The 24098-nt window shown below is 38.7% G+C and overlaps 1 protein-coding gene across 8 annotated transcripts in view; it reads left to right on the forward strand.

Annotated features, from left to right (window-relative positions):
• PCGF3 (polycomb group ring finger 3) overlaps positions 1-18827 on the forward strand; it is a 57858-nt gene extending 39031 nt beyond the window's left edge. For 7 of the 8 annotated variants that reach the window (XM_064437742.1, XM_064437741.1, XM_064437738.1 and 4 more), the window contains 8 exons: positions 667-784; positions 6942-7038; positions 11422-11477; positions 12435-12545; positions 13006-13094; positions 14340-14477; positions 16220-16300; positions 18140-18827. In XM_064437742.1, coding sequence (XP_064293812.1) covers positions 676-784; positions 6942-7038; positions 11422-11477; positions 12435-12545; positions 13006-13094; positions 14340-14477; positions 16220-16300; positions 18140-18187 — 729 coding nt within the window. In that variant the 5' untranslated portion in view covers positions 667-675 and the 3' untranslated portion in view covers positions 18188-18827. Of the gene's footprint in view, positions 1-651; positions 785-6941; positions 7039-11421; positions 11478-12434; positions 12546-13005; positions 13095-14339; positions 14478-16219; positions 16301-18139 lie in introns of those variants that run through there. The other variant, XM_064437735.1, reaches the window with a different exon arrangement.
• The last annotated feature ends 5271 nt before the right edge of the window (positions 18828-24098 follow it).

The raw sequence follows: 24098 nt of genomic DNA on the forward strand, positions 1-24098 counted from the left end.
TCCCTTCTAGTTCACATTCCTTAGTACAACAAACTGCAGCTCTGCCAGTGAGACTATTCTAGTTTGTAATGTGTTCTTTAATTAACTTCCATTTAAATAAAATGGCATTTCAGAAGGTTTGCTTTTCAGCTGTGTAATTGAGACACAGATTTATACATTATGCTTTAACCATACTGGCACAAGGCAAACCCTTAAAAGTGTGGTTAAACCTACTATGCCAAATCAGACCATGTTATTTTGACTTTTCAGTTATCAAAATGCTCTCCATTCTCAAATTGCTTTGCAGATTTTCTCTCTCCAAATCTCTGTGAATTTTTCCCCATTGCTAGAGTGAATGTGATGACTTAGATCAGTAGCATAGTAGAGTTTCACCTGAAATCCAAGTCCCTTGGTTGGTAAAGGAACTTATTAATAGCATGCTAGAAAGACTCTTTTCTATTGAAATTTTGACTTGCAAAATAGTGTGGGTTTTACGTTGTTTCACTCTGGTGAAGTTCTTTAGAAGTTAGTGCTATCATTGTGCATGCATGCACACACATACACAGTATATGAGAGCCTAAAGCTACATAAACATATCTTTAGGGTTAATTCTAGTTAATCATTTATTCCCAAATGACTTTTACCTGATCGCTACAGCTGTGTTACTTTATGATGTCTTTTCTGCAGACACCAAAGATGCTAACAAGAAAGATTAAGCTTTGGGACATTAATGCCCATATAACCTGTCGTCTGTGCAATGGATACCTGATTGATGCTACCACTGTAACAGAATGCTTACATACTTGTAAGTAGAAGTATAACTAAGTTAAGGAAATTGTTTCTGGTTGTTTTTTTATTTTTTAACTTGATGTGCAACATGTTTTAATGGTTTTTAGTTGAAATTAAAAAATTTACTGTGCGTCAGCCAAAATAATGCATGCTCCTCTAGACATTGCTTTTTTAATAGATTATTTGCTTTTTTAACAATGCAAATAAAGAGAACATTAAAGCTGTACTGCACAAACTTGAAGCCATATATAATTAGTGGTAACGTATGCATTCAAGAATGCAGTCTGTCTTTCTGCTAAAGGAATGTAGAATGCCTAGTTCTCTCTTCTGTGGCAACTGACATAGCTTATGTTCTCCACTGCAGCCTTCCACATGTCTCTTGCTGTCCTATTCCTCTGCAGAAAGCAGCCATAGTTTATCAATAAAAAAAATAAGTATATTATATTGTACCCTAGAAATAAGCCTTTGTTCCAAAATACTGTGATGAGGTAGTTGTTTCTTGTTATACTACTTTGTGAATTTCTAGTTTCACATCAGTGAAGTATGCCTTAGTACCTTGCAAATCCTTAGGCTTGAAGAAAATTGAAGGTGTAAGTCCATCCCAGCATCTTTGTTGTTGACATCATGGAATATAGGAGTGCTAGAGTTTGCAATATTCTGGTGAAAACCTTGTATATTAGCACAGTTCCAACTGAAGATCTGAAAAGATTCCTTCTGAGAAGGAGCACCCTTATAGTCCAAAGTGGTAATTCCAAAACTATTCTCTCTTGAATCTCTTCTTATCCTCAGTTTCCTTTGCCAAGGTAGGTATCAGCTGAGGAATTAACCTTCAGTCCAGAAGGCCTGCTGTAGTGGCATTAAATATCCTCTCTAGTGGCCATATTGATGGCTTTACACCTTACATTACAGGGTTTTACCAAAAGTAGTTTTTCGAGCTGTGTCTGCAGAATCCCTGCAATTTACCAATGCATCCTTGTCACCCAGGAGCTTCCATTTGTCCAGTTTTATCTGTTCAGAGTTTAGAATATAATTTTTTTGTTTATATACACCTGTATTAACCTATTAAATAGTATTTGCCATACAACTTCAAACATCCCATGTTTTAAAATGCTTCTGTCACAGTATTTTATTCTTATTCTGATAAAGCTAATATGTTGTTTGAATAGCTCAATGACCCATAGTCTTAAACTTTAAGGGAATTATTTGGCGGTAGTGGCTTCATCTCCACAAAATGAAAGTTTCAGCAGACTTATTCGTTCCCTAAAATGTCTTACAAAGGGAAAATGTAATGCTCATCATTTGTCAGAGATTACGTTTTCCATTGTATTTCATTTAGAAGTTCTGTTCATGAGCTTTAATGAATTTGTTTTTCTTGTCAGGCTTCCATGTCACTTCAGTTATTCTCATGTGCCTTCTGCATCTGTTTCACATCTTAATTTCCATAGTGTTCTTTTTGGAGTGTAGAGATCCTTAAGCTAGACTGCTACTTAGTTTTGCCCCAAATGTTTTACTGCTGCTATTAACAAATTATATACAAAACCAGTATTACAAGTTAACGTGGCTGACATAAAAGTGGAGGGTCATTCTTCATTGTTCTTTAAAAACAAAACAAAACCCACAAAAACCCCTCAGCTGACATCATCTCCACCAGTTCTTACGTTTGCTTATGGAGGAAATTTTTAGATTAACCTACAGTGCTTTAGTGCTTGCTTCAAAAGCCAGGGAATGCTCCTTGCTGGCTTGTGTTTCTTCTCCCTCCGCCCCCTCCACTCCCACCTCCTGTGGCTTGTCCTCCCTTCTTTTGGCTGTTTGTGTTTTCAGAACACTGCTTCAATGGGTGTCCTGTAGAATTACAGCTTTCCGAGAAGAAGCACACAACCCTGTCTTTTTAAAAAACTTAATACATGTTGGCATTGTTTGTATTCTGTATGTTAATGCTAATAATATGTTACTGGAAAAACATCCTTGCAAAATCTATCATGAAAGTGCCCTGAGATAGTGAATTCTCTTCTGAATTAACACCACCTTGAAATTTTCTTTCTGTTTCTACTCAGAACTGCACAATTTTCTTATCTTTTTAATTTTTTCTCTAATTTCCTGTCCTTCAGACACTCAGAGACTCTTCACTTTGGTAGTAAATGTAGTCCTTGAGTCCTTTAGTGAGAATCATTTGGAGGACCAAGGCCAGTCCCTTGGAAGGACAGAACATACTTCTTTTGTAAAACATAATTCAGGGGAAGACAAGCATTTTTTTGCTCTGTTTTCTACTTGTTTCTCTGCAGTATCTTTAGTTTGTTGGGCCTGTAAGTCAGTAGATAACACTGAGTTACTGCTAATGAAGTTTTACGTCTTTCCTAGTTTACATCTGTTTCTTGATTAGAATTCTAGGTTAGCAGATATATGAAGGTCTTGTTAAAGTTCTACATTTGTAATTTGAGTTTCATTAGTGTTTACATATGAAAGCTGTCCTTGTATGTTACGAAAGGGAAAGCCATTATATTATGAAAGATATTATTTTATGGGTTCATGTGGATGATGAAGGACCAACTGAATTTCTTTATCTACATATACTAATGAAAAAAGTCAAGAAGAATGAAACTGTTTTTTAAAAAATAAATGAGTGAGGATTAACCTTGCCTATTCCATTCTGATGAAAGGTCTCCGATATGTTTAAGCGTACTGTAAAAGTAACCAGAAAATGTACAGCTCAGTTCAGGCCTACAGTCAGTGCCCAACTGTCTTGATAAATGGAGATCAGAGACTTTTGAAATCCCAGGTAATGGAAAAACTCTGGTAATACTATTGTTTCAGACCGTAAAATGGTTCCCATATTGGCTGTCCCATACTCCTAGGACTTCCAGTTTCAGGAGAGTTTATTAATCCCAACTTGACCCTGGGGGATGGTAAGGGGGGGAAGCAGTCTGTAGGACAGCAGCACCCTCCATAAGCTGTATAGTTGCATTTATTTGGATGCTGTGCTTAGGCTAATAGACCAGACAAAACCTGAGCCGACTTGTGATGAGTTCAGTTTAGGAGGAGTTAGTGTATAGTTATTCCAAACAGGAAGATGTACTGAAATAGAAGGTTGTTTTAGAAGATACCACAGAATGGTTTGGGTTGCAAGGGACATTTAAAGGTCGTCTAGTCCAACCCCCCTGCAATGAGCAGGGGCATCTTCAACTACATCACGTTGCTCAGAAACCTTGTACGTTTCCAGGGATGGGGGCATCTACTGCCTTTCTGGGCAACCTGTTCCATTGATGAGGGTGGTGAAACATAAAAAATTCCTTCCTTCTACGTACTCTGAATCTACCCTTTTTTAGCTTAAAACCACTAACCCTTGTCCTGTTAAAAAGTTTCTCCCCATCTTTCTCATAAGCCACCTTCGGTATTGAAAGGCCACAGTAAGGTCACCACAGAGCCTTTTCTCTTCCAGGATAAATAACCCCAACTATCTCAGCCTGTCCTCATAGGAGAGGTATTCCATTCCTGTGGTCATTTTTGTGGCCCTTCTCTGGACCTGCTCCATCAGGTCCATATCTTGTGCTGAGGGCTCCAGAGCTGGACTCAGCACTCCAGGTGGGGTCACACCAGAGCAGAGTAGAGGGGCTGAATCACCTCCCTCGACCTGCTGGCCACGCTTCTTTAGATGCAGCCCAGGATACGGTTGGCTTTCTGGCTGTACACACACATTGCTGGCTCATGTCCAGTTTTTCATCCACTGGTAGCCCCAAGTCCCTCTCCACAGGGCTATTCTCAATCCCTTTGTCCTCCAGCCTGTATTGATACCAGGTGTTACCCCAACCCAGATGCAGGACCTTGCACTTGGCCTTGTTGAACCTCATGAGGTTCATATGGGCCCACCTTTTCAGCTTGTCTAGGTTCCTCTGGATGGCATCCCATCTCTCAGGCATGCCAGCTGCACCACTCAGCTTGGGGTCGTCTGCACACTTGTTGAGGGTGTACTCAGTCCCACTGTATGTGTCATTGATGAAACACTACTGGTCTCAGTACAGATCCCCGAGGGACACTGCTCATCACTTATCTCCATCCAGACATTGAGCTGTTGACCACTACTCTCTGAATGCAACAATCCATCCAATTCCTCATCCACCAAATAGTCCATCCACCAAATCCGTATCTCTCCAGTTCAGAGAGAAGGATGTTGTGGGGGACCATGTGAGAGGTTCTGCAGAAGTCCAGATAGATGAATCCATAGCTCTTCCCTTGTCCAATGATGTAGTCACTTCACCACAGAAGGCCACTATGTATGTCAGGCAAGGCCTGTGCTTGGTGAAGCTATGCTGGCTGTCTTGAATCACCTCCCTGTCTGCCCTGTGCCTTAGCATATCTTCTAAGAGGATCTGTTCCATGATCTTCCCAGGCACAGAGGTGAGGCTGCCAGGTCAGTAATTCCCAAGGTCCTCCCTTTCTACCCTTTTAAAATGGGTGCAATGTATCCCTTCTTCCAGTCACCAGGGACTTCACCTGACTTCCATGACATGACTGTCATGGAGAGTGGTTTGGCAGCTACACCAGCCAATTCCCTCAGGACTCAGGGATCCATCTCACCAGGTCCCATAGGCATAGTATGTTCAGGTTCCTCAGGTGGCCTTGAATCTGGTCTTCTCTTACAGTGGGAGGGACTTTTGTCCCCCATTTCCTGCCTTGAGGCTCATTCACTGAGGTGTGGGAAGAGAGGGTGCCAGTGAAGACGGAGGCAAAAAAGTTGTTGAGTACCTTAGACTTCTCAACTTGTTGTTACTAGTTTGCCAGTTGTGTTCATCGAGCGGGGTATGCTTTCTTTGACCTTCCTTTTCTGGCTGACATACCTATAGAAGCCATTCATATTATTCCTTGCGTCCCTTGTCAAGCTCAGCTCCGGCTGTGCTTGGCCTTCCTGACCCCACCCATATACAACCAGGCAGTGTCCCTATGTTCTTCCCAGGATACCTGTCCCTGCTTCCACTATCAGGTGCTTCTTTCATTGACTTGGTAAGACTGGGGTTTGGCTTCACATTTACAAATGAATCCACTGGAATAGACTGCTGTGCAAGATCTATGCTTTGTGTGCAAAGCTATGAGGCTTGGTCTAACCATAACCTCTACCATCAACCAAACTGTCATCCTAAGTGTGTAAATATAATGCAGAATGCAAACTTACTATGCTTCATTTGCTGTTGCATAACTGTTTTGGTTTAAACAGATGTTAATTTAATTGTCTTATTATCTTGTCTGAGAGGTAGATGGCACTAGAGTTACAGAAATTCTTTCATTTTATGTGGTGAGAATGAGTACATTAATATCAAGATTAAATAAACTGCTGCTGTTTAAGAAAAAGGTGATCCCCAACCCCCTCCTTCTCCCCCCCCCCCCCCCTCTTTTTTTTTTGAGTCATAACTTCAAGTGAGTCAGGATATCACGTAGTAGTGTATGTAAGGAGTACTGTTTCTCGGGGTAGCCGGGGGAGTATAAATAGTTTATGTTGAATGAGACAGGGACGATTGTGCATATGCATTTGGAAACAGTTCCAAAAGCACGCAGCTTTATAACAAATTACTGCTTTAGCAACTTCTACCAGGATATATTACAAATACTGAAGGTCTGTGCCCAGGTAATATTAATTCTGGTGGAAGTTTAACTGTAGCATACTTCGTGAAAGTTAGAATTAAAATAGCACCTGTATATCCACACTTTGAAAGTTTTCTGTTCTTTTAAAAAGTATTCAATTTTGGATTTTTTTTTTTGTGTTGGGTTCATTGTCACTGTATGCTTTACTTCTGTATGTGGCCATGGTTAAAGCAGATAGGCTTAGTATCTTAATGTTTTACAGTTCCTGTAATATCATCTGTGCAAGCAATGTGATGTTGACCTGCTAGAAATTGCTGCTCTAATACATTCTGGAGTGGGATTGTGTGTTGTATGCTTTATTAGGAAGACTCTGGCTGGGTGCAGATGCCGTAGTTCTAGTGCATCACTTCCCTGTATCAAGAACATTAATGAAAGATATTAGAAACTGTATTCTGCATGATTACCCATCATGCTTACATGATGCAGAAAAAGATTTTTGTGTAAATTTCAGTAAGGTGTGTTTCTGTGATGGTATAAAACCAAACTTCTTTTTCATTATGTTTCTTTTATTTGTTTTTAATTATGAATGTCTCTGTTATCAGTCTGTAGAAGCTGCCTAGTGAAATATTTGGAGGAAAACAACACCTGTCCGACCTGTAGAATTGTTATACATCAGAGCCACCCATTACAGTATATTGGGTAAGTATGAAAGCAAGAATGCAACTAGCTACACTCTAGAAGCTAGAGTGTTTCAGCCTCTTCAATATGGCATAGCTTTATCGTAAACTTTCTTACTTCCTTATGAGCACGTTAAACATTTGAAAGGAAGGTTGAAGATGATTGAGGAGGTATGGGATCATGAGATCAAACTTTTGTTATGAATTTGCAGCTCCTTGGCATGTTAACTTCTTCCAGACGTAAATGCAAGCAAATTATGGACTTTAATATCTGTGTTAATTTTAATGGGATTAAGTGATTTCTCATTTGGTATGCTTGGGTTGTAAAAGTTACATAAATTAAACATTTGTAGAAATTACACTTTTGCAAAATCCTCAAAATAACTAGTTTCAGGTGAACAGTGCTTTTCAGTATCTGACAGAGCAATGAGAGAAATAATTGTCAGTTTTATTGTTCAGTTAGTCTTTCACAGGTCTGTTTAGTTCATAGGAAGAGGTAAAAATATGGCAGCAAAAATATTAGATGAGTGGCTTTAATTTCTCAGATGGAACAATCTTGTCCTTCATTCTATTTTGATCCCTGCACAGAGTGCTCTCACTTTACATCCTAACATTAATGTGGTATTGTTCATAGGTTTCCTTTTCTTTGCTAAGTATTTTCTGGTTTGGTTTTTTTTGTTGTTTTCAGAAAAGACATTCCCTTTCTCTTTCTTCAGTGTTTTCGTTTCATTTTACTGAACTGTGGTAACTTTTGCTGATGAAAATCCATTCTGACAGTGTGTTTGCACTAGCTGTTGCATATGAAGTAGTGTTTTGCGTACCTTTATAGAGAGTTTGCTTTTGTTTGTGGCAGTTTTAAGTGTGCCTTCCTCAGTTCTTGTCACAGTTTTAGCTGGGATAGAATTAATTTTCTTCACTGTAACTTGTTTGGTGCTGTGTTTTGGACTTAGTATGAGAATAATGTTGATAACACACAGATGTTTTAGTTGTTTCTGGGTAGTGCTTATACTAGTCAAGGACTTTTCCAGATTCTTGTGCTCTGCCGGGTGCACAAGAAGCTGGAAAGGGAGGGGCACAGCTAAGAGAGCAGAATCAAACTGGCGAAAAGAATATTCCGTATCATGTGATGTCATGCCCAGTATATTAACTGGAGGGAGCCGGCCAGAGTGCGGCAGGCAGCAACTGCAGCTCAGAGAATGGCGTCGTCAGTCGGCGGGTGGTGAGCAGTTGTATCACTTGTTTGGATTTTATTTTTTCCTCCTCCCAAGCGTTCATACCTCTCTCTCTCTTGCTCTCTATCATTATTTTCTTTTTCATTATATAACTATTATTGTTATTACTGTTTTATTTTAATTATTAAACTGTTCTTATCTCAACTGGCCAGTTTTCTTACTCTGGCCCTTCTGATTCTCTCCCCCATCCCACGGGGTGGGGGGAGAGAGTGGGCAGCTGTATTGTGTTTAGTTGCTGGCTGGAGCCAGCAGTCCTTTTTGGCGCCCAACGTGGGGCAACGAAGGGCTTGAGATAATAACAGTTGCTGGTCACAGCATTGATTCATCTGTTCTCAGTATTAGTTTATCCAATCTACACCATGCTGATTTTGAAGTACACGTTAAAAATTGCTCTTGGTTTCTGTAGTTTGCTCTGCTCTGTAGTGATTAGAGATGTTTTGCCTGGGAGAGTTGTTATTAAAACACTGGCCTTGAGCATTATCGGTTATCTGGGTTTTGCATGGAAGCCGTTACTGTACACTAGGTACCACTTCATGGAGTCAATCAGCAATTTTACCTCCTCCTCTGAGAAGTTTTTTAATGGAGGAAATACAGAAAGGCACCTTAGCTACCATCTTCTATAGTGCCTCCTCCTTCATTACAACAACTTTTCAGTATCTTGAACGTCCTTGGGTAGTTAAGATACATCTGTTGATACTGCTTTGGCAGACCATTTCAGCTCTTTCTAAGGTTAATAAGCAACTTAAGAATATCACCCAGAGATCTGCCCCAAGGCTGGATAGCTATGGGTGGCAGGGTATGTGGGATGGTATGGGCAAATGCCTAAGGTCATGGGCACCCCCTGTGGCTTGGGACTTCACCCCTGAACAAGTGCAGAATCCTGAAAAATTAGTAAAATATTTGGAGAAAGTGTGTTGTCACCCTGGCAATCCCAGAGATATACAGATCACTGCAATGTGCTGGGACCTGGCTCATGCCTATAGAGCCCTGTTTAACACTATTCAGCACCCCCAAGGGGAAAAGAAGGCCTCTGGGTCTAAAAAGACAAAGACAAGGAAAGTGAGAGCACTGTGGCGACTCAAACCCCTGTGACAGACACTGCGGCTACTCCAACCCCAGTGATAAGTGTTGCAGCTGAATCAGAGGACCAATCTGTGCCAGTATCAGTCTGTCCCTATACACAAGAAAAAATCTTGGAACAGAAAGTCAACTTGTTTAGAAAGAGATGGAAGATCAGGGCCATCACGAGGAGAGGAGGGGGAAGAGAAGGAACTCATACTACCCAATCCCTATCCTTGAGTGAGTTGTGAGATATATGAAAAGATTTTGGCCGTTGTTCAGGTGAGCACATTGTCACCTGGCTGCTCCGATGCTGGGATAATGGGGCCAGTAGCCCGGAATTAGAGGGAAAAGAAGCCAAACAATTGGGATCCCTTTCTGGGGAAGGGGGCGTTGACAAAGCAATTGGAAAAGGAACACAAGCCCTCAGTCTCTGGAGGTGACCACTGTCCGGTGTGAGAGAAAGGTAGATATTTTACATATCCAGTACAGGCATCCAGTACACCTGGAATTGACTGCCCCAGGGGTGGAAACAACAGCCCTACCATTTGCCACGGACTGATCTGTACTGTATTAGAACAAGGTGGAGCTCCCAAACACCTACAATACATTGATGACATCATTGTGTGGGGCAACACAACAGAAGAGGTTTTTGAGAAAGGGAAGAAAATAATCCAAATCCTTTTGAAGTCCAGTTTTGCCATAAAACAAAGTAAGGTCAAAGGACCCGCACAGGAGATCCAGTTTTTAGGACTAAAATGGCACGATGGACGTCGTCAGATCCCAAATGATGTGATCAACAAAATAGCAGCCATGTCTCCACCAACTAGCAAAAAGGAAACAAGCTTTTTTAGGTGTTGCAGGTTTTTGGAGAATGCATATTCCAAATTACAGTCTGATTGTAAGCCCTCTCTATCAAGTGACCCAGAAGAAGAATGAGTTCAAATGGGGCCCTGAGCAACGACAAGTCTTAGAACAGATTAAACAGGAGATAGTTCACGCAGTAGCCCTTGGGCCAGTCTGGGCAGGACAAGGTATAAAAAATGTGCTCTACACCACAGCTGGGGACAGTGGCCCTACCTAGAGCCTCTGGCAGAAAGAGCCAGGGGAGACCTGAGGTCGACCCCTAGGGTGGCAAATGCCCTGTGGGGCTGGTTACAGCAATGGAAGCAAAGCAACTGGCAGCGCAGAGGCAAAACCCATCTGGGCTGTTGCACTGTGGCAAGATATTGCTGCCTGGGTAGAGAAGCTGGCTGTAAAGGTATGTCATGTGAGTGCTCACGTCCCCAGGAGTCAGGCCACTGAAGAACATCAAAACAACTTCCTTCCTCCCAAGTGTTCATCTCTGAACTCTTCATTATTTTCTTTTTCATTGTATTACTATTATTATTATTATTATTGTTATTACTCTTTTATTTTAATTATTAAACTATTCTTATCTCAACCAGCCACTTTTCTTACTCTGGTGAGGGGAGTAAGCGAGTGGCTGTGTGGTATTTGGTTGCTGGCTGGGGCTAAGCCACAACAGTTCTGTAACAACTTCTGAAGCAATGCTTATAGAAGATGAGTCTGATTTTCTCTTCACTTTTACAGAAAACTGTTGATGTTATATATCTACTTATATTGTTCAAGCTGATCCTGATTCAAGAGCCTGAAAACTAGTCATGCTATCTCTGCATTTGAAGAATAGTGTACACTGATAATATATGATACTCTGATGATACCCTATATGAGTATATGCCGTAGACTATCCTTGATTCTTTTGTAATAAAAGATAGTTTACCTCAAAGTTGTCAGAAAATTTTGAGGTTATTATTGACGTACTTGCCTTGATGCAGGAAGCCATGTCCCATTGGGCATCATCTTCCGTGTGTCCAAGACTATTCTTCCTCAAACTTCTGTAGGGTTGCTCTCTTTAGGCTGTACTTCTCCATAATCTCTTTCATGTTACTGCCCTCTCTTGTTTGATGTAGATACTGGTTTGAGAATTTAAATTCTTACTAGATGGATTTAGAGATTTTACATCAATTTAGTAATGGAACTTTTTTAAGATAAACGTTTTGGATCAAGACAGTTGACTTAAACTTTTGATTTTGTTTTCTTTTTCTTGCTAGTCATGACAGAACAATGCAAGATATTGTTTACAAACTTGTGCCAGGCCTCCAGGAAGGTAAGCTGTGGTATGACCTTTTTTAGGCATTGTTTTGCACATATATCTTTAACACTTAAAAAACCAAAAAAGCTTCAGGTGATGAAAATGCGGGGTGGGGGAGGGACTGAGGAAAAATACAGTGGAAAACTGTATTTCTTCTTTTGTGTCATTTCTAGTGATTAATTTAGTTTCATACCTGTACTGGCAGCAATTGAGGGATGTGGTGGTGGGAGGAAAGATGGGATATTCAAGAAGCAGTTTTATGTAAAGCCGAATAGTAATTCAGCTTTTAAATGTTGGCACACTGTAACTCTCATTTGTTCTTCTTGAACTGTGTACTTAAATCTGTTGTGCCAGCTTTCTAGAACTCTCAGAGGTAGAATGTAATGCAGAACAGCTTTTAGTTTCAGTGAAGTTTCTGCTACTGTGTGAGCCCTTTCTTGCAGGTAACTTCCAATTTGTGTTTTCATAATCCTCTTTGAGACTGAACCTGTTCAACTGAAGAAATACTTTATAGTAACTGCTCAGGAATTTTTTATCTTATTGTGTGTTACAACTTTCACTTAAATAGAGTATTTTAATGGATTTAAACTGCAAAACCAGAATATTCTCAAATATCAATAAGATTTAATAGTTTATTTAAAAATTATTTTCCGCATATTGAAAATCAGAACTGTAAATAAAAATTCAAAACCGATGGTTTGACTGAAATATTTTGGAAGGGATTCAAAATAAGGTATAGTATTTTAAATACTACCCCATTCTAATAAGAATGCTATAATGGTAGCTATACAGATAACTTTAGTATTCTAACTGAAAAATACAGGCATGGCTTGATAGAAGAGCAGTAAATGCTGACAATAGCACTACTTGTTGGCAAACCTGTTTCACGTAAGAGGGAAGGGATTTGGAATAACTTCATAAATATTGCATTAGAACTTTATTACAGGGATTAATATTTACAATTTTAAACAGCGGAAATGAAAAAGCAAAGGGAATTTTATCACAAACTGGGCATGGAAGTTCCAGGGGACATCAAAGGGGAGACATGTTCTACAAAACAGCACCTAGATTCCCATCGAAATGGTAAATAGTCCTTTATTTATTCTGTCTTGGGTGGGTGATGGATGACCTGTTGGAGGTATGTGCCTAGTTGGTTTATTACAATCACAATTGTTTTATTACACTGCATAAAACAGTTAGTGTAGGATTGTTGCTTTGTCCCTTATTTGTGCCCAGAATCTTTTTTTTAAAGCTGGTCATATCGTATTACTCTTGGTGAAGGAGTTCCCATGTAGGCACTGCTGTGGAGGACTCTCTGAAATTACCCAGCTTCTGGGCTGCTAGCAGCTGAACTGAAGGTTGTGCTCTGTATATATATTCATGCGTGGGGCTTTTGGCAGCTAGTGTTGCCTAAGCAGATAAGCACAATTTGTGAAAAACAAAGTTTATTCTGTATTGCAGTCCTGAGCTGTGCTGTTTTAATCATATTAGCATTACAAGCTGTTGCTGAGTGTTATACCATATATTTGGTTTCTTATCTAAGGTGAAACTAAAACAGATGAAAATTCAAACAAAGAAACTTCTGAGGAAAAACAGGAAGAAGATAATGACTACCACCGAAGTGACGAACAGGTGAGCTCATTGGGCATGATTCAGTTTTATCTTGTGTTTTAGCTTTAGTGCCTTGGTAAGCTAACGGAGAAGAAAATAACTGTTTCACACTACTTTTTCTGTCCTCTGATACAAACAAGATGCAGTCTTGCCAAATACTTTTGTGTAAGCATAAGTTTTATCTTTGGGTTTTGGCAGGAATGGAGAATACATTAAAGACATTTGCATTAAGATTTGGTAGTTCTTGACTGTTTATGAGTTTCCGAAGTCTTCATTTGCTTTCAAAACAAATTCAGGGTATTTGGTCACCCTCTGAAGCAGTGTATCCCAGTTTTCCTGTGATACATTGAGCTGAATGTGTATCAATACTTATGAATAAAACCTTTTGCACTGTTTACTATTTATTTTGTTTTAAACTTCTTTTAAACTAAGACAGTGTTAGCTGTATACCATAAAAATAGTATGACAGCTGGGAAGCTCACCATTAAGTTTTAAATGCAAAGCATGTTTGACAGTGAAATCTCCTTTTGGGATAAAGATGCCATACTTCTTCTGTTTTCCTGTTATGTGTGCCTGGAGTAAATTAAACATGCATTAATTTTCTTTTCAATTATAATGTACAAGAACTTAGAAGGGGATTATACCTAGTACTAGGTCCTCTTAGTGCATAAAGTAAATCATCACAAAGACTTAGAATACATAATGAATAGCTGGATGAGAAGAGAGGCGAGAATTGAAGTATAGAAATTAGAGAGACCTTTTGGGGGGATAATCTCCAGAATTTCAAAAATTTGTTATGTCATTTATATCTGTTCTTTTTAAACTTTAAATTCTATTTTAAACATGTTAAAATTCTGTTTGGAACTGGATTTAGCAGTTGCTTTAAAAGGAAGAAGCTACATTAGAAGCAATTATTAAAAATTGTCAATGGCATTCTTACCCTTTATCTTACTCCAGCTTTTGACATAGTGTCCTCTTGAGCTATTGGCAGCCTGTGAATTGACTGGAGCTGCCTTGTTCCAACATCAAAAATTCTTTCTTGAACTTTTTTGTCTAGACCCGTTCTGGTTGCAGTAGTGCTTATCACTAAACTGACAAGATATTAGAAAATGTTTTCTTTAATAGGACTACAGACATTTCAGTTTAAGGAATACTGGTACTGTAATTTTTCACTTTGTTGTATGGATAAAAACTGCATATGGAATACATAGTGAGAACTGCAGAAAATTGTTCCAGACAACCCTGACTGTTTGCCTTTTCCTGAAGGTAAGCATCTGCTTGGAATGCAATAGCAGCAAATTGCGTGGATTGAAACGAAAATGGATTCGCTGCTCAGCACAAGCAACAGTCTTGCATCTAAAGAAGTTCATTGCCAAAAAACTTAACCTTTCTTCTTTTAATGAGGTAATATTTTAATTCTTTTAAAAATTATTTTGCAGTTGTTATAAAAGCCTTACGAAGAGTGTGGGATTGTTCCTCTTGTAGTCTGATTTTACTTTCTGAAAACAGAAGCATACACGATTTCTTTAATTGCATGTTACGTAGCCATTTAGCCATTTTCTTGTCCTTTCTTGGGTCTATACAGGACTTGCCACTTAGTTTGCAGTGCGTCTTTTCATGTCTGTATATAAATAGTTGACCTAAAAGACTTGGTTATGTGCTTCCACGCATATTGAAACAGACTCTGGCAATGTGCTTTGTTTGACAGTTTGTAGTCAGGTATACCCCACCCTTTCAGAGATCTCATGCTCAGTGTAGGGGGCAGGCAGTAGTGAACACTTTAACACTACTGAAGCCCAGCCTAAGAGAGAGCAGCACAAATATTTTGCTCCTTTCTATGCTCAGTGAAGCTCAGCCCAAAGTTGCTGCCTCCCATGAGCAGAGTGTTATCAGATACATACTTTTGCCTTCCTTTGCAGAGAATACTCAGAATTACAGGAAAAATTTATGGTAAAAGGTACAGAAAGAAAGGCAATTCTTTGCTCTTCTCCTAGTTCAGATTCAAAATTAACAGTAGCAAAAATTGAACGCAGCCTCTGTTTACCATTTCGCTGGGTCATGGTCGTAGTCTCTAGACGTCCCAGTTGACTGTCAGCTTGACACCTCCCAGCGCCACATTATGTCACTGATTCGCTGAATTTCGTCAAGACCTTTCATTCAAATCAAATCATCTGCTTTCTAGTTCAACGTATCAACACCTTTCTGCTCAAACTTCTCAACAATTTGCATCTGTATCACTCTTCCTTCCTAGCTTCTGTACACTTCAAACCAACACGCTGTCTTACGGTTGGAGTATGTTGCCAAACTCTACTAGTCTTCCTTAAACAAAACTGTACCTCCTGTCTTGTCCTTAGCTGGCTTGGAAGTGGTTGACTCCTGGCTGCAGCCCAGCAGTAACATGATTACCGTCACTGTTCAAAAGGGGATATTTTTGTTCATGTGTGAGTTTAAGCCCTCCATTCCACTGTGCCAGTCTGATTTAACAATCTGCTTGGCTTTTTAGTAAAGCAATAAACCTTCATGAGTACTGTTTATTCCTTTGCCATCCCTCCCTGCCGTCTTAAAGAGTATGTAAATTGTGGTGTTATCAGTGTACCAGTACCAAGTAAAGGGTACATAGCAGAATAATTTAAGTTTGTGGGCACTTGATTGATAGCTATAGAATATTGCAGGTTTGAGTTATTGCCAATTAGATAAGCCATGTAAGTGGACTGCATGTATATTCAGGCCTGTCTGGGTTGCCTGGTAAAGGGTTGTTAATATAAGCCACCTTGGTGGAAATTACTGTTTTCATTCATGTTCATGTTCAGCTATTGTAGTTCAGCTGATTAGTAGTCATGTGATCCTCATGTTTTTATGTTTATATCCTCACTGTTTCTAATATCAAGATCTTTCAACCCTGAGATAGAAAAGTAAAAATAGCTATTGAGTATCTGCAAAAACCCATAATATAGTATATGAGGGAGGTGGCTGGCAGTCTCTTTTCTTTCCTGTTACTATTTTCGTCAGCAGAGCAACTGCAAGATGGACCATTTCACTGTCTTCAGAGAAAAAAAAAATCTCGTCAAACATTTGCAGTAGTATCTGAAATATGTTGTTTCATGTGCTATGTCCCAGTGAATAAACTGTTGTCTTTGCTTTGTCAGCTGGACATATTATGCAATGAAGAGATTCTTGGCAAGGATCACACGCTGAAGTTTGTAGTTGTTACAAGATGGAGATTTAAGGTATGACACAGTGGTCCCAAGTAAATCATGAAACGGCCAGATAAAATGGTTATAAAATAGGTGTCATTTGGAAGTATACTGCAGTAACTGCAAACTCAATAAAAAGATACTTAATAAATATCTAGTACAGCATCCTTAAATACAATATATTAATCTTCTTTCCAAGAAAATGAAAGAAGAATTAAGTATTAATTGCAAGGGAAAAGACTGTCAAATTGTTATCAAGTCTGGCAAAGGAAGTGGAAGCCACAAGAAGGTATTATTTTTGGCTATTTCAGGTGAAACTGGTTTTAATCCATGTAGGTGCGGAAATTGATTGTGATGCACAAAAGACAGTAATTTCCGGCAAATTTCTGTAGCCCAAGAAGGCTGGTTTACTTCTGAAGGAGAGGCAGTAGTTGCAATGCTTGTCTGCCTGCGTTAAGGAAACTTCGATCAGTGTTTACTAGGCATAAACAAGACTAGTTAAAAATGTTTGAGTACATCTTTGACCCGCTTATTGTAACTTCTTTAAACAACTTCTTTGAAACTGAAACAGTGGGGCATTCATTCTAAGTATTAATTATCACATTAATAATTGCAGCTCAGATGAAATGGATGTAAGAATGAATTGCAAAATTGAACACTTGAGAGACAAGTCACACCTACAGAGTCAGTGTACATATATTTGGGGATGTCTGAACTAGGAGTTAGTACTCATAACAGACAAGCAACACAGTCCGAGCTTACAGTGTACACTGAGGTAGAACCACTTGATGGCTTTGGATGCATATCTAGAAGAGGTGCAGGTGACACTAGGGAAGCGTTCTATCTTTGTATAGAAAAATAATTGACTTCCATAAGAGTCACAGGATAGAAGTCAATGGTCAGTCTCTGAAATGCAGAGAGGCTACAAGTGGAATCCTACTGAACTCTGTTTTGTGTGGTGTTCCTGAATGACCTGGAAAGGGATTTGATGCAGTAACAGTATACTGACAACATTGTAGTTATTCATGATAGTGAAGACAGACTTATGACAAAGGATTGATGCAAGCCTTTACAGTTCTGAGTGACAGGTGATCAGTGAGCACATTAAGTTCAATGTAGATGAGGGATACAAAGCAAATGTTAAGGATTTTTATGGGGAAAAAAGAGAACCAAACGAGCATCAAATTGATGTGCATCTGTACAAGTCTACTTTTCAGTCTTGTCATGGAAATCTGTGCAATTGTGAGTCACATGGAAAAGGGAATTGTACACTGCCTTCTCAAGTGAAAGAGGTGGGGGATGTAAAATGAAACTGGGAGGTGGGAGTTCCAGAACAAACAAGAAGCAGTAATTACTTCAGTGAGACGCAGAACTACTTGGTGCAGGATGTTGTGGATGTTAGAAGCTTACCTATTCATGAAAAAGCAACAGATACATTCACAGAGGAGGAATCAGGTGTGAGCTCTTGAACATGCTCTTACACTGCTTTCTAGGCATCTGCATTTCTCCCTTACTGGAAATGGGTTTTCAAAATTAAACAGACGTGGTAGAACTTATCCTAAGGTCATCAGCTCCTGAGATAAAAGGGAAAGGATTCTCCAACTCTTGTTTGAGCTCCACAGATGAAATTGCATCTTGTCTTTGTCTTGGTAAAATTTTGACAGGTCAGGTAGCTACTCTGATAATTCATTGGTAATATATTAAATTTTGTATATATATTTTATATCATTTAGTAATGGTATATATTATTATACAATAAAAATAATAATTACTACTTTAGTTAAGCTATAGTTTATGAAACAAAAGTTTTGTTTACGGAATAGATTAATTCTGGTTTTGTTTCTTAACTTATCCAATGTTTCTATCTTGCAGAAAGCACCTCTACTGCTACATTACAGACCCAAAATGGACTTGCTGTAAGAGAACTTTATTGTCCTTCTGGACAGAGTTTTTTGCAGAGACGATCATCTGGCACCTTGTTAGTGCATCACTAATCCATGACACAAACCAGCCGACTAATTTTGGAAGACTGTAGTGCTTTCATAGCAGACTGTCCTTCTGAATAGTTCTTCTAGCGATGTGTTACCTAGATCTAAGAACAGAAAATATTTATACTTTTTTGTATGGAAGAAAGAAGTCGCAACTCAGCAAGACACTACCAGCACTAAGTTTACAGATACTGAAAACACTTCACAGTTCCATGTAGCTTAGCCTGATTTATCTTAAAGTTATACAGAAGTAAGTTAGAATGTTTTGGAGTGATTTAAAAACATTGCTTTTGACACCAGGTTGCATTTAGTTACTTCTCATGTTCTGAATCTTTAAAAACTATATTTTTGAAAAGTGTTACTGTCTTATATAGTATGCCTGATCGCATTGGCTTTATTCGAGTTATTCTGTAGAGCATTGAACATAACCGAATGATATAGTGGCTGGTGATAATTTATTATGCTGCATTGAAAATTTCTGAAAACTTTGGAAACCAATAAGTTTGTCAGTTTTGCCCAGTTATTGCTCTCCCTCACTTTGTGTTTTATTAAAGTTTTGATACTCCCCTGTGCATGTTGATTTGCTAAGATTAATGGAAATAATTTCAGTTGATTTTAATGTGTCCAGTATTTTGCAGTGGCATAAATCACACCACATAATGACAAATACTCAAAAGTGCTAGATTTGTGAACTTTTTGAAAAAATAAACATTTCTTACGTAGTTGTGGCTTGCAGAAAACAGTTTTTGATTTAGAGAGAATTTGCCCTCACTAGCTAGGCTCAGTGACAGCACATGGGCTCTTAGACAACTTTCGGTGATACTGCACAGTTTTCACTTCACTGATGAAAAATTCCTCAGATTGTTATGAGCAGCTTTATATTTTCGTTACCTGTTTTCTTATGAAACCATAGCATTTTCTTCAGTGCAATTCCTAGCTGTCCTGGTGGCAGGGTGGGGAAGAGGCTCAGGCAAGATTATTTTAGCACCTTCTGGCCTTAACTGAGAATTTTGCTTGCATCGACCCTAATGGATGCAACGTAATACACATGCATGTATATATGTGTGCATACATCTATACACACATGTAACCATATATGTTATAGAATGCACCCTCAATAGCACTTAGCAGGGTTCACTGCACTGTTTATAAGGCTTTTTGAAAGAGTTGGCTTTTTAAAAACAGTAGTTGAAAGTGATTTCTGTAAGCTGTATATGTTATAGCATATATAGTATGATTGTGAGAGCATTTGTCTGGCACAGGTGCCAAGTCACTGAAAACAGGCTACGCCATATTATTGGCAGCTGGAAATAGTAACCTTCTGATTTTTAGAAGTTTTCCAGTCAGCTGAAAATGCTATTTGCTATTCCTATTACTAAACCCTGTTATTTTTTGATAAATTGTCTTTGGATAAGAAAATAAGTTTGCCTCTAACTGCCCTGCTTCCTCTAGCTGTGCTCCTTCTTCTCTTCTGCTAGAAAGTATTACTTGTTCTCGGTAACAGGAAGCTGATATTGCAAGGACTTTATCCAGATATTTTAAATCCTTTTCCTCTTCTTGAGTTTTCAAAGCACCATATTCCTCAGCATGTGTACATAATTTCCTTCTTTGGAGTCTTCAGTCCTCCTTTCTCAGTTCTGCTGCTGCAGAAGGGATGCTCCAGCTTGGTTTACCTTTGAAAACAGGGTTCCTCACTTTTAGTTCCAGTCACAAATATGAATGGGATGCGAACAGAGAATGAAAGGGAGACTGCTGAACTGGAGATGGAAAGGAGAGCCACATGAAGACCAAAAAGTGCTGCTGTCCTTGCAGATGAGGGTATAGGATAACTGGATTTGAATGTTTGGGTTAGGCAGAACTCCACTTCCAGGCTCAGTGGCTGGGTTCGTGTGTGCAGTATGTGTGTGCACGTGTATGAGCAATGGAATCAAACCTGGCTCTGTTTGTTTTTTCTTACTGTTTGTGGACTCATATGTATTTTAGCTTTTTTCTGTCTTTAACATTACTTGAACTGACAGAAAAGAACAAATTAGATCATGGGTCTACTATTTTTATAACCTTTTCAAGAAACAGTGAATGCAGGTGGTATGGGATGTGTACACAAACTGACATACTGGGCCTTTCTCGAGCTGTTTATGTGGTTGTTACTGTCCTAGTGTAAGTAAGGGACTGGCTCCAAGCCAGTGAAGCACTGAGAATGAACAGAGCTGTGTCCAGCCTCTGTGCACCCTGAGTACACAGGCACTGGCTGTACCTGATGTAGACATAAAATCCAAGCTGACAGACAGCATTCTGGTTAACCACCTTCATCAGGATACACACACACACACACACACACACACACACACACACACACACACAAAACAAATATATATGTATGTGAGAACTGTCTACCTCAGAATGTGTGTACTGCAGAAACTTTTTGTACGACTAGATTTGATGCAGTGCTGTTAAACTACATTGGGATTTTAGTACTTTCCCGTGTACTTCTGCAACTGAGAAATTAGTTACAAACACGAATTCAGAAGCCTTTCAGATCTATCTCTTGCTGTAACAATCTACAGTAGAGAACACATAAGTTTATAACCATCTTTAGAATCGCTTGAATTTGTTATGGTGCTATCAATATATTGAAAACTATTTATACCTGTATGGATACATAAATTCAAGCCAGTATTAATACCTACAGCTGGGGATTTTTGCTCATAATAGTGTGTAACTGCTTTTGCAATGTGTTTGGTCTGAGAAAACCTCACTGGTCAGAAGAAAACAAATACAAAACCTCCCAGTTATTTTTCTAAATCGTGTCACAACATCTTTGCTACAGAAACTCTTTCCCTCAGGAGGGATGTGACTGTGTCTGGACCATATGTTTATTTCCTTTAGCCTTACTAAAAGACTGCAATGCAATTGAATTGAGGTGAGAGGGAGGTCTCCTTTGGGTCAGAGCCTTGTTCCACTTCTGTGAAGCTTAAGAGACAGTTAATTTATATCAAGATTATATTGGGTAAAATAACCCTGATACTGTTCAGAGTTGGACTAAAAGTTGGACTCAGCATAGATATCTGTTTTGCCTAGTGACATAGTGTTAGTTTATTTTGGCTTTCGTGAAGATGCCGTTTTGTGAAGTAGTTTTCACAGTTGCTTACGCTGGTAAATAATTGCAGTAAAGAAGTATCTTGTTGCATTATCCTCAGCAGCAGTGAGACTGATCAATCACCCAGGCTCAGAGTCTCATGAAATATAGTTTCATTAAGTATAGAGAATTCAGATAGAATATATAATATTGAATTTAAATAAGATTTGGGGGTTTAAATTTTAACTTTATAAAATTATTTATTCTATTTTAAGCCTTCTGTCTTATTTTACCATCAAGTATTTTTGGTTTCGGTGGTCCAGCTTTATTTACGGGCATATAAAATGAAATTGTAAGATGTTTTTACAAGCTTCTTCCTTTTACATTGAGTTTGAGTAGCTTTTATTTCTATGTTTTTATTTTGTATGGATAAAGAGCATTACTCATGCTTTTGTGCAATAGGTTTGAAACATGCATTTATTAGGCATGTGTTTTAAATTGTAAATGTTACATCTACTTACCATTAAGTTTAAAAGTAATGTAGATGGCTTTTATCACATGTTGAAATGGGGTTTTATTTGGGGCTATTATTTGGGGGGGTGTTTCTTTGTTTCAGTTTTTATTTTAAGAGTGAAGTGTGGGATTAAAGTTTGTGTAAGTACAAGAACTATCTGTCAGCAATATTTAAAATAAATGATCTTGCAAGAAACCTTAATGTGAAGTGTGGAAGCAATTGGCAAGACTTGCAGCCTATCTGAAAATATTTTGTGCCGTTGTTATGTCTGGTATATTTGTGTACCATCAAACCTGGGAATATTTATTTTTATTAGTTGTGCGATAGTATACACAACACCATCACCTCTGGAGATATGGGACCGTAAAAAATATCAGACTACAACTATGATGGTGCTATTTTTTTCCAATAGGCTATAAGCCTTCGAAAGCTTATCTGGCTCTTATTGTCTTTATAGCAACTTACTTAGTCCTCGGAGCTTCATTGAGGTTTTTTTTTTTTCTACTGGATGATAAATGTAACCATACAACTACCCTATTTTACAGCATTATCCATCTTACCGTTGAACTAAATATAATAGGAAAAAGCCAACCAGTCTGTACATCAGCGAGATGAATCTTAATAAGTACTTAAAATGCATTTTGTACAGAAGGCTTGACTGTATAGAAAAATCAAGTTTCTGTATTTCCTCAGGTAATGACTTCAATTTGGATGTTTCACTGGAAACGTGTTAATACAACCTGCAGTTCAGTCTGCCTAAAGTAGATAACGGGAAAAAAATTGTCCCATACACTAGAATCTCTATGTAAGATATAATTATCTATAGCTAAGGTCCTGAGATCTGTTGTTGGAAGTAAAAAGTTGCAGGGAGAACAACACTGAGGAACACGGAACAATGCTTCAGTCTCTGCTTTAATCAAAACTTATGATCGGTACACACACTTTCTAGGAGCTTGCGTCTTGTGGCAAGTCAACAGGAATGTTTTAATGTGGAGTTATGGTTTATGTACAAATTAAAGCTCTGGTCCTGCTCTTTGGTCCCTGCTTGATCATCCTTTGGGCTTCTTGGAAACCTGTTGGAGCTACAGTGACCTGTCCAGATCCTAGTGGTAGGGTAGGAACTAAATGTCCAATTCTATGAACACTTATATTGGTAACTTTACTAATAACCTGGGTGGTTCTACAGAAACCAGCGGGACCATTCATGCGAACAGTTGGGTGTGGCTGAAAGGACCCTGATTTTTGAATACTGATGTTCCTGTATTTCTTTTATTTTTTATTTGAAACTCAAAGCATTGGTTTAATGGAATCCTGAATTCAAGTGACTTATCTGGACAAAAGGAGAGTTTGTTCTTTCAGTCTGCAACGAGATTAATTTACAGTTAAGGGACAATAAGCCAGTGCAACCACTAAGCCTTTATCCTCATATGTGGCATAATAAAGATTCTGGAACTGTCACAGTGTAAAACCATGTTTTTGGCTTAGCTTCATTTGAAAGTTTACAAATTTTTATGCTTTGTGTTGCTGTGTAATTTTTGTACTATTGGTGGCTAGTTTTGTCTGAATAAGCCTTTTGGGATTATTGCTTAATGTTTTAATTTCATGATAGTGAAGCTTGTATCCAGTGTTTTGCCAATTAATATTATATGCTTGTTAATAAAAGCAGAGAAACTAACTGAATTGCCGTCAGTCTGGAAGTTATTGTCCCATTTTTCCCCAAGAAAATAAGGAACTAACTTTCATAATATCATAGCACTGAACAAACACAGTGTGACTAAAACAATGGTGGTGTGGCATTGTGTTGTCATAATCGGCCCTTTACTCAAATCACAAGCATGGTCCAAAGCATTACTCCATTGCACAGAATGGCAATATGTCTGTGTCAAGTGTCTGGCAAGTAACTGCCCGTTAGGAAGCAAAATTCCTTCAGCTACAAAGAGGAAAAACACAGCTGCCCTGATGCCTTATTTAGAAAGGTGCTTACCTGATGTGTATGTGTTACTTTCAATCTTATCCTTGCCTGGTTATGTTGGTGCGCCGGCTGACTGCAACATACTGGAACACAGACATTCCAATTACACGCGTGCCAGATGGAAAAGCATATCCACACACGTTCTGATTATATTTTATTTTAATTTGGTGAGCTGCTAGGGTGAAAGGAGGTATTTTACTTATAGGAAACTTTGATTAATGAACTGCATGTGTTTTGCTTTTGAAAAATTGGCCTGTTGTGGTATTTGGCAAACATTGGTG

Source organism: Phalacrocorax carbo, chromosome Z (assembly GCF_963921805.1).
Source record: "Phalacrocorax carbo chromosome Z, bPhaCar2.1, whole genome shotgun sequence".
NCBI classification, from domain to species: Eukaryota; Metazoa; Chordata; class Aves; order Suliformes; family Phalacrocoracidae; genus Phalacrocorax; species Phalacrocorax carbo.